We start from the raw sequence: 10111 nt of genomic DNA, 5'->3' as shown, positions 1-10111 counted from the left end.
GATAAAGACTAATATCTAGGGGCGTCTGGGTGGCTCAGTCGTTAAACGTCTGCCTTCGGCTCAGGTCATGATCCCAGGGTCCTGGGATCGAGCCCCACATAGGGCTCCCTGCTCCGCGGGAAGCCTGCTTCTCCCTCTCCCACTCCCCCTGCTTGTGTTCCCTCTCTCGCTGTGTCTCTCTCTGTCAAATAAATAAATAAATAAAATCTTAAAAAAAAAAAAAAAAGACTCATCTAGAGGGGCGCCCGAGTGGCTCAGCTGGTTAAGTGTCTCTTGATTTCAGCTCATGTCATGATCTCAGGGTTGTGAGATCGAACCCAGTGTCTGGCTCCATGCTCAGTGCAGAGTCTGCTTGAGATTCTCTCTCCCTCTCCCTCTGCCCCTTCTGCTCATGATCTCTTTCTCTCTCTCTCTCAAATAAATAAATATTTTTTAAAAGACTTATATCTAGAATAAAAAGAACTTCTACAACTCAACAACAAAAACCCCACAAACAACCCAATTTAAAAATGAGCAAAAGACTTAAATGGACATTTCTCTGAAGATATATAAATGGCCAATAGGCACATGAAAAGATGTCTAACATCAGTAGTTATCAGGGAAATGCATATCAAAACCATAGTGAGAGTTGGGGTACCTGGCTGGCTCAGTGGGTAGAGTATGTGACTCTTGATTTCGGGGTCACAAGTTCAAGCCCCATGTTGGGTGTGGAGCTTACTTAAAAATAAAATCTTAAGGGGCACCTGGGTGGCGCAGTCAGTTGAGTGTATGACTCTTGGTTTTGGCTCAGGTCATGATCTCAGGGTCATGGGTTGGAGCCCCCGGTAGGACCCTGCGCTCAGGGTGGAGCCTGCTTGAGACTTTCTGTCCTCTCCCTCTGTCCCTCTCCCACCTCTCTCTGTCTCTCTCTCTCTGTCTCTCTAAAATAAACAAATCTTTAAAATAAAAAAATAAATATTAAAAAAAAACCATAGTGATATATCTCATCATACCTATTAGGATGTCTATAATAATTTAAATAACAGCAACAGGGCGCCTGGGTGGCTCAGTTGGTTGGGCGACTGCCTTCGGCTCAGGTCATGAACCTGGAGTCCCTGGATCGAGTCCCGCATCAGGCTCCCTGCTCGGCAGGGAGTCTACTTTGTCCTCTGCCCCTAGCCCCTCTCATGTGTTCTCTCTGTCTCAAATAAATAAAATCTTTAAAAAAATAAAAAAATAAATAAATAACAGCAACAGATAGAACAAGTGTTGGCAATGATGTGGAGAAATTGGAACACATATATGTTGCTAGTTGGAAAGTAAAATGGTTCAGCTGCTGTGGAAAATAGTTTGGTGGTTCCTCAAAAAGTTAAACATAGAATTACCATATCCAGCAGTTCCATTGCTAGGTTTATTACCCAAAAGAATTGAAAACATGTTCTCAAACATGTTTTGTTTTGTTTTTTTAAAGATTTTATTTATTTGTTTGAAAGAGAGAGACACAGCGAGAGAGGGAACACAAGCAGGGGGAGTGGGAGAGGGAGAAGCAGGCCTCCTGCCCAGCAGGGAGCCTGATGTGGGGCTCGATGTGGGGCTTGATGTGGGGCTTGATCCCAGGACCTGGAGATCATGACCCCAGTGGAAGGCAGACCCTTAACGACTGAGCCACCCAGGCGCCCCAAACATGTTTGCTTTTTAAAAAATACGTGTAGCACGATTCAGTTTTTGTTTTAAAACTTTTAAAAATAACACTGTTAACTAACCGGAATTGAAATAAAAACTTCTAAAAAAAACTTTTTAAAAACACAGGTGATTTTACATATCCATTTATTCACTCATTCAACAAATATTCATTGACTGTGTACCACATGCTGGGAATACATAAATAAAGAACACCGATAAATATCCCTGCTTTTGTGGAGCTGATATTCTAAAGAAGACCAAAGAGTTGGGTTTGAGAAAAGGGGAGATGTTGAATAGGCAGGTGTGATATATACGGAGGAATCAGGAGTAGGGATAAAAAAATGGGAATCTTCCGCGTATATGTGGTATTTAAGGCATAAGACTGGATGATCTTTTTTAAAGTTTGTGCATATTTTTATAAGTCTGGAGAAAATGTGGAAGGATGCACTGAGAGACTAGAGAGAAAGACCTCGGTTCAAATCTCAGCGGTTAGTCTCTGGGAAGGTTACCCAGCCTTTCAAAGCCTGTTTATAAGATGGAAATAATGGCACAGCTCCACTACCGCACCCTCCTGGCTTAAATGAACCTTCTGTGAAGGTGGAACCTCGAAGACAGAAACGTAGCGTCACGAACGCCTGGGCTGAAGCCATGGCAGCCATATTGGTTACGGGAGGCGGGGAAGCGTTGTTATCGCTGCCATTTTCAGTTAGGGCAGGAGGGGACTTCCGGTCACCATCTTGAATGACAGCCGAGGCGGAGCTCTGACTGACATGTTCATTAAGGGCCGGACTCCAAGGGCACCTCCCCGAGAGCGCCTGAACGCGAACCGCGGCAGGCGGAGGTCGGCAGCCGTAGCCCCGCCCCCGGCGTTGGGCTCCACCTCCCGGCCCCACTTCCGCCGGGTGAGCGTCTGTAGGCGACGCTGCCGTAAATCGGGCCGGAGGTTTGCCGCATCACGGAAGATGGCGGCCACGGCGGTGAACGGGGCGCCGGGCACCTCGAACTCGGGCCCTGCGGCGGCCTCGGGTGCAGTCCTGCAGGTCGCAGCCGGCATGTACGAGCAACTTAAGGGCGAATGGAACCGTAAAAGCCCCAATCTTAGCAAGTGCGGTGAAGAGCTGGGCCGTCTCAAGGTAGGGTTCGGCGGGGCCGCTACGAGGGGTCTAGACCTAGCCGAGTTCCCGGTCACGGGCGACACCAGGACGTGTTGGGGGATCCAGTAGGGTGAAGGATTCGGAACTGCCAAAGTGCGAGCTTAGAGGGGTGAAGAAGAGGTTTGAAACGGATCAAACACGGCCTGACAGTGCGGGGGCGGTGGGGGAGGCAGTGATGGAAATGTTCAGGCATAACTAAGTGAGGGGTTAAAGTTTTGGTGTTTGGAGGCTTAGCTGGCTGGAGCGGCAGGATGGGAGTATTGGGAGTTTTTCTGATGGTGGGTTCTTGAGGAGAGCAAGTGGGGAATGAGGACCGGACAGGGTTTTGAAAGAAGGCTGAGATGAAGGGTTGTGTGGTTAGAGCAGACCCAAGTCAGGGTCTGAGAGATCTGGGACTTAGGGACGCATCTGGGGAGAGGTGGGGCAGCCGACTTTTGAGGACAGGACTGAATCTAGAAAAAATGTTCTTATAGGAGAGGACCAGAATGGTGCTCAGGGTGCTTCAGACCGAGCGTGTTTGGGAAAGAGTACAAGTATTGTGGGCTGAACTAAGCCTCTGAATGGGGTGTGTCTGATAAGTGATGTGTGGGCTGGACGATGGGGGGATGTTAGCTCCCTTCCCTCCCAGGTGTAGATTTGGGGGTGGATGGGAGGTGTAGCTGGGCCCAACCCAGTGGATTGTGGAAAAGGCCTGCCAAGAACTAAAGGTGCTAGCGTGCCACCACCCCCCCCTTGATTCCATTGAGTCAGGCATGGAGGGTGTTTCCTGTTTCCCCAGTGGGGCTATTAATAATTGTAACATGAGGTCATCCTAAATGGGCACTCAGTGTGCCCAGGCCCTTTTCTGAGTGCTTTCTGAGGATTGACTCCTTTAAAACACAACAGCCTTGAGTCAGGGATGATGATTAGTTCTGTTTCCTAGGTGGGAAAACTAAGGCTTAGCAAAAGTAAGTAACCTGTACTTGAGGTCCCATCTTTCTTTCTTTCCTTCTCTGCTCTCCTTGTCAGCTGGTTCTGCTGGAGCTCAACTTCTTGCCAACCACAGGGACCAAGCTGACCAAACAGCAGCTCATTCTGGCCCGTGAGTGTCATTGGGGCAGGTGGGAATGATGGGCTGAGGGTGATTGGAGGAATGGCAGGAGTGGTGGTCAGGAGAGGGACTCAGGCACCTCCTGAGAACCTGCCCTGTCACCCACAGGTGACATTCTGGAGATTGGGGCCCAGTGGAGCATCCTGCGCAAGGACATTCCTTCCTTCGAGCGCTACATGGCCCAGCTCAAATGCTACTACTTCGATTACAAGTGAGGATGGGTCCTGCCCCTTATTGGGTGTGGGCAGGGGGTTATATGGTTGCTTTTTTTTTTTTTAATCACTGGTTCTCCAGCCACTCAGGTCATCTTTGTACACCTGGGAACTCCTTGTTTGTCTAGCTCTGTCCCCAGAGGCTTCGGGGGGTGGGGGGTTGCCCTGGAGGTCCTTATCCTGGGATTGTACCAGATTCATCCCCCATGGCAGCCAGTAGAATCTTTGTGACACTAAAATTTGACCAATGTCGATACCCTGGTTGGAACCTGTCATGGCTCTCCATAGCTCTCAGGCTCTAGACCAGACTTTCCTGCAGCCTCCAATGCTCTATCAGCCATGACCCCTCTGACTCTGCCTCCCCTATCTCAGCCCAGTCTCTCCCACTGAACTCCTAAAGTCAGAGGTGTCTTGGTCACGGCTGCATTCCAGTACTGCCTAGCATGAGGCTGGGCCCAGAGCAGGGATTCACTGAATATGTGTTGAATATAAAACTTAATGTTTTTTAACTCAGTGGTGCCTGCATGGATTAATGATTAAGAATTTGACATCAGAAGTCAGACAAACCTGAGTTTTTTTTTGTTTTTAAGATTTTTAATTTATTTTTTGACAGAGAGATAGCGAGAGAGGGAACACAAGCAGGGGGAGTGGGAGAGGGAGAAGCAGGCTTCCCGCGGAGCAGGGAGCCCGATGCGGGGCTCGATCCCAGGGCCCTGGGATCACGACCTGAGCTGAAGGCAGTTGCTTAACGACTGAGCCACCCAGGCGCCCCCAAACCTGAGTTTGAAACTAATTTTGCCGCTTCCTGATTATGTGGTCTTGGGCAAATGACTTCACCTCCCTATGCCTCAGTTTCCCTCTTAAAGTAAGGGTGATAACTCTTAATATCATAATCATAGCTAACGCACAATATTTATTTGAGTCAAGTACTGTTCCGATCACTGTACCTGGGTTAAGTCATTTAATTCACTTAACCCTTATTCCCTTGACCTACCTTCTATGAGATGGACGCTGTGGTAGTACTCATTTTACAGTTGGGGAAACTGAGGCTGAGTCACTTTACTGAAGTGAGGTTACCTGCTTGGACCCATATGACTTGTGACTTCTTCATACCTCTCTGGGCTTCAGTTTCATTTGAAAACCCAAGACCCGATACTTCTGCAAGGAGACAGCACAGGGCAGACATCAGGGTCCCTGGAGCCTGGAGTGGGGGGCTCGTAGGTACTTAAGCCCTCCTTACAGTTGGTTCTCCCACCCTGGTCCACAGGGAGCAGCTCCCCGAGTCAGCCTACATGCACCAGCTCTTGGGCCTCAACCTCCTCTTCCTGCTGTCCCAGAACCGGGTGGCTGAGTTCCACACAGAGTTGGAGCGGCTGCCTGCCAAAGACATCCAGACCAATGTATACATCAAGCATCCTGTGTCCCTGGAGCAAGTGAGGCTGGGGAAGGGGGTGGGGGGATCTGAAGGGGGTGGTGCAGGTGCAGACATTAGGGAAGATTTCCTGGAGGAGTGGGCAGGAGTCACCTTTTAGTCCAGGGACTCATTTGCTCATTTGTCCAACAGCTGTTGAGCCCCAGCCATGTGCCATGTGGTTGGTTTTCAGACTGTACTGCAAACAAAACAGATTAAAATCTGGGATCTGGTGGGCATGACATTCAGATGAGGAAGTAGACAGTAAACAAAAAGATTAATCTATGTGGTCTGTAAGAAGTTAAGTGCTATGGAGTAAAACAAAGGTAAGGAGGGTGGAGAGTCGGGGCAGGGGTGAATTTTTTTGTAGGGTGGTCAGGGAAGGCCTTGCTGAAAAGGTGAGATTTGAGAAAGATTGGAAAGGGGTGACGAACCCAACCATGTGGACATCTGGGGGGATGTGAACCGAGGAGAGGGAGCAGCCAGTCCAAGCAAGGTCCCAAGGCAGAAACATGCCTGGTGTGGCTGAGGGTAAGCAAAGACGACAGTATTTCTACAACAAGGGGAGCATGGTCAGGGAAGAGCTTTACTACTGAAGGTTAGGAAGTAGTTCCTAGAGCTGACGTCTCCTGGGAGGATTTTGCTGTGATGAGAAAATGGGAGAGAGCATTTATGGCCCGCAGCACAACTCAAGCAAAGGAGTGGAGGAATGAGCTCAGGGGTGAATCCCGCTCTGTCTCCCTCCTGTGATTGGAGAATAGATAAGATAATTAGCTATCAGCCCAGGGCAGTTTGGAGAAAGAATGTCCGTGCTTGTATGTGTACAAACCAGGGAGGGCTTCCTGGAAGAGAAGGTGCTCAGTCTGCCTGGGGAATGCATGACTGTACGCTAAGGGTGTTATAGCAGAGGGGATTATGGAGGCACTGGGAATGTGGTGAGGCCTCAGCGGATAGGCCCGTATGCTACCTGCTCCTCATCCTCTTTTCCTCCCCACCCCTGGCCTCTACAGTACCTGATGGAGGGCAGCTATAACAAGGTGTTCCTGGCCAAAGGCAACATCCCTGCTGAGAGCTATACCTTCTTCATTGACATCCTGCTTGACACTATCAGGTGTGTGTGGGGGTGGTGGGCAGGTCCTGTGGGGTTCAGAAACAGCTTGGACTCTGGAGTCAGACAGCCCTGAGTTGAATCTCATTCTGGTCACTTGTGGTCTGGAGAGGTTGGGCACATCAGTTCTCCTTTTCTATGAACTGCAACTTGTCATGAGATTGTGGAAAACAGGCCACATCTCACTGTGGGCCGCTTATCTGTGTGCCCATATGATCCGGACTTGGGCTTGGCACCCAGACAGCGCTCAGCAGGCAAGACCCAAGCTGCCTGGCTTAGAAGTGCTCCAGTCTCACCTCAGGTCTCCTAAACTGCGGAACTCTCAGTTTCCTCTTCCTTAGAATGGGGCCATTAAGTCCCGCTCGCTCCATGCACTAGTGACATGACATGGGCGGGTGGGCGTGACATTTACACATCCCTTGAAGAATAAAAGGGTCCAGGTGGTGGCAGAGCCAGTTCATGGAGGCAAAGTGCCAGACTGAGATGGCCATTTCTTGGATGGCAAAACCAAGCTCAGAGTTGTGGTGGAAGTGAAGAGAGGTAGCTTAGTGAGTTTAGATTACTTTTAAATGAGAAATATTTGGCTCTCCAAAATGAACAGGGAGTAGTATATAACGAGTGTCTGTATACCTGCCTCTGGGTCTAAGAGATAAAATACATCAGAAATGGGTGCACACTCCCTGTTACTAACTTTTCCCTGGAGCTGACTCCTTCATTTTCAGTGACTTGATCCTTTGATGTTTTTCTACTTCATTATTGATCTTGATGCCTCTTAACGGGTGGCAAGGAACCCTCCCAGGATCAGATCTAGAAATGGGGCACAGCATCCTTGTGTGTGGGGAGAGGGGGTTTCTGTAAAGAGATGCCCTCATGTGAATCCCAGGCTGGGTTTCAGACAGCCTGAAGTCCTCGTGCTGGGAGTGGGATTCAGAGATTGAGCCCAGGAGTCTCAGAGATCTGGACCCTGCTGTTGCCCTGGCTTTGCAACTCTGGTCAAGCTCCTCCCCCTCTCCAAGCCTGGATGAAACAGGGCAGGAAGCATGTTCCAGCTGTCAGTGCTGAACTGTCAGCTCACACGTGTCAGGCCTGGGAGGACAAGGCCTGAAGAGTTGTCTGTGCTCAGTAATGAGAGCCTTGTCTTTCCTCAGGGATGAGATTGCTGGGTGCATCGAGAAGGCCTATGAGAAAATCCTTTTCACTGAGGCCACCCGGATCCTCTTCTTCAACACACCCAAAAAGATGACCGACTACGCCAAGAAGGTGGCTGGGGCGCAGGGCGAGGGGCTGTGGGGCCAGGGGTGCACTCATAGTAGGGTTTGCTGGAGGAACTCTGGAGCAAAACTGCACATGTTTAAATCCAGGTGTGAGACCACAGGCAGGTTGCTGAACTTCTCTGAGCTTCAGTTTCCCGATCTGTAGAGTGGGGCTAGAATTTAACATGTGGGATGAGCTTAGCTTAGCATGAGCACCTGGCAGGAGGTGGAGGTGGACACTGACGCTCAGTACCTGTTGAGCTATTGTCCCTAACAGAACTCCTTAGAGTTTTTCTCCGCGAGCCTTTGCCTCATTTGGCCTGGGCTGTTTATGCAGGAGTAGTGCCCTTGGAGACATTGGGGCATGGGGTGTAGGGACCCCGGTAACCGAGGGGGGTCAAGGCTAGACTGGAAGAGGTGAAATCGAACTTGAGCTATGGTGACAGCTGATATTTAGTGATCATTTACATGGCCAGACACTTCTCAGCACTTTAGAGGTGTTGATTCACTGAATCCTCATAGCAGACCCAGAGAGGTGTGTGATGAGAGTCCTTGTCTCAAACACGGAGAAACGGGGGCACAGAGAGGTGAAGTTACTGGTCTAGAGTTGTGTGGGTAGAGTAGGGGTGGCGAGGAACGGGAGCCAGGGCCCGCATGGGCACGTGCTGGCTCTGTGGGGTGGTGGGGGGTAGCCTGTGCAATCACCCCACCCATCTGTCACCCTTCCCTTCCTGCAGCGAGGGTGGGTTCTGGGCCTCAACAACTACTACAGCTTTGCCAGCCAGCAGCAGAAGCCAGAAGATACCACCATCCCCTCCACGGAACTGGCCAAGCAGGTCATCGAGTATGCCCGGCAGCTGGAGATGATCGTCTGAGCCCGCCCGGCACCGGGCTGGGGCCGGGCTTGCCGTATTTAAAGCAGTGGCAGGGCAGGGCTTCCTCCAATAAAGGTGGATTGACATTCTCTCTTCTAGGCCCTTGTCTCCCCGGGTGGAATGGTGGGGAGACAAGTTCCTTATCTCGGGAGAACTTAGAAGTTTGGGGGCCCTCTGGGAGCTGAGATAACCCTCTGTTGGGTCAGCTTCTGTCCAGCGGCCATGGCTGAAGCTGTCCGATGGCAGCCCATCACAGGGGCCCAGTGGCAGGGGAGCCCAGGTTCCAGGTAGAGGGGATGCAGCCCGCTGTGGACCCACAGGAATGCCAGGCCAAGGCACGAGTTTTTCAGCGAAGGGGGTGACGCGTCACAATTTTTAAGATGTTTGCAATTAAACCAGTTTGTTCAATGACGTGCGAAATGGAACCCGTCTGTGGGCTACCAGTTTGAGACCTCTGTGGAACGATAGGTGTGGGCGCCGGCATGGGCTTGCCCTGGTTCCCACCCTTCCTGAGCCAGTGCTGTAACTTAGGACCTTCCGAACCGCCCCAGCCTGTGTTTCCTGCCTTGAAGTTCTCGAGAAGGTATTTAAGGCAGAGTCCAAATCTGGCTGAGCCATCTGTGGGATGTGGGATTTTCAACAAAGTCTCCCAGAGTCCGTTTCCACATCTGTATAAAGGGAGTGATTAACTCCTGCTTTCCAAAGGGATTTGTGCTCAGCATTTCAGTTTGCGATCAGACTGGCTCAGAAATGGGGTTGATGGTATCAAGGGTAATGAGACTGTCTTAGCCCCGGGCCCATCAGTCCAGGTGCCGGATGCCTGGAACCTCCGTCACTGCTGTTCTGGGTCCAGTCTCCTTCACTGTTTCTAAGATGTGCTTTCATGGAGGCCTCTGCCCTAGCCCACTCCATCCCTTCAACCCTGAGCAAGTGACTGACAGGTAGCTAGACATCTGGATGGTTATTTTATTGTCAAGGAGTGGGAGGCAGAGGGCACTGAGCAGACTGCACTCAGTTGGAATGCGTGGCCTGCAAGTCGTAGTGCTCCAGCCCGGCCACCAGGGAGCCAGCCAGCTTGATGGTGGCAACCCAGGGTGGCTCGCTCAGGTGGTTGGTGGGCGTGCTCAGCCTAGAGGGAGGGTAGAATCAGTAGGGCCTGGTCATGTGGCCAAGCCCTTTCCCCTTCTAGGTTTCACTTTCCACATCTATATGAGGGGCCATGTATGAATATCACAAAGGCAGTCTAGGGCAGGGCTGTATCCACTTAAATTAGGAAAGGGGGCTAAGGGTTGGTGATAGTGTTGGTGTCCTGTACTCCCTTCTCCCCCACCTGGCCCATCCCTACT

General features: G+C 50.8%; 2 protein-coding genes across 2 annotated transcripts in view; one reads left to right on the top strand and one right to left on the bottom strand.

Moving 5' to 3' along the window:
* Positions 1-2421: 2421 nt before the first annotated feature.
* On the top strand, positions 2422-9173 carry PSMD8 (proteasome 26S subunit, non-ATPase 8). Its single transcript, XM_035023451.1, has 7 exons — positions 2422-2795; positions 3825-3897; positions 4015-4117; positions 5386-5551; positions 6540-6640; positions 7786-7897; positions 8628-9173. Exons 1-7 carry the CDS (start codon positions 2433-2435, stop codon positions 8763-8765), a joined length of 1056 nt encoding a protein of 351 aa, XP_034879342.1. The 5' UTR covers positions 2422-2432; the 3' UTR covers positions 8766-9173.
* A 603-nt stretch (positions 9174-9776) lies between these two features.
* The window catches only part of GGN (gametogenetin), a 2277-nt gene continuing 1942 nt past the window's right edge, over positions 9777-10111 (bottom strand). Inside the window, 2 exon segments of the mRNA XM_035023575.1 lie at positions 9777-9894; positions 10096-10106. Coding sequence (XP_034879466.1) covers positions 9777-9894; positions 10096-10106 — 129 coding nt within the window.

The sequence above is a fragment of the Mirounga leonina genome, unplaced genomic scaffold (assembly GCF_011800145.1).
Source record: "Mirounga leonina isolate KUSES-001 unplaced genomic scaffold, KU_Mleo_1.0 Mir_177, whole genome shotgun sequence".
Classification (NCBI taxonomy): domain Eukaryota; kingdom Metazoa; phylum Chordata; class Mammalia; order Carnivora; family Phocidae; genus Mirounga; species Mirounga leonina.
The sequence above is the reverse complement of the archived record's forward strand: the minus strand, read 5'-3'. Positions and strand labels throughout refer to the sequence as shown.

What these genes read in the sequence shown, in the direction of transcription:
- PSMD8 (XM_035023451.1), top strand. Translation starts at nt 2,433, where the DNA reads ATGTTCATTAAGGGCCGGACTCCAAGGGCACCTCCCCGAGAGCGCCTG. An exon ending in ACAGCAGCTCATTCTGGCCC is followed by an intron (nt 3,898 to 4,014) that starts GTGAGTGTCATT and finishes TGTCACCCACAG; the next exon opens with GTGACATTCTGGAGATTGGG. An exon ending in TGCTACTACTTCGATTACAA is followed by an intron (nt 4,118 to 5,385) that starts GTGAGGATGGGT and finishes CCTGGTCCACAG; the next exon opens with GGAGCAGCTCCCCGAGTCAG.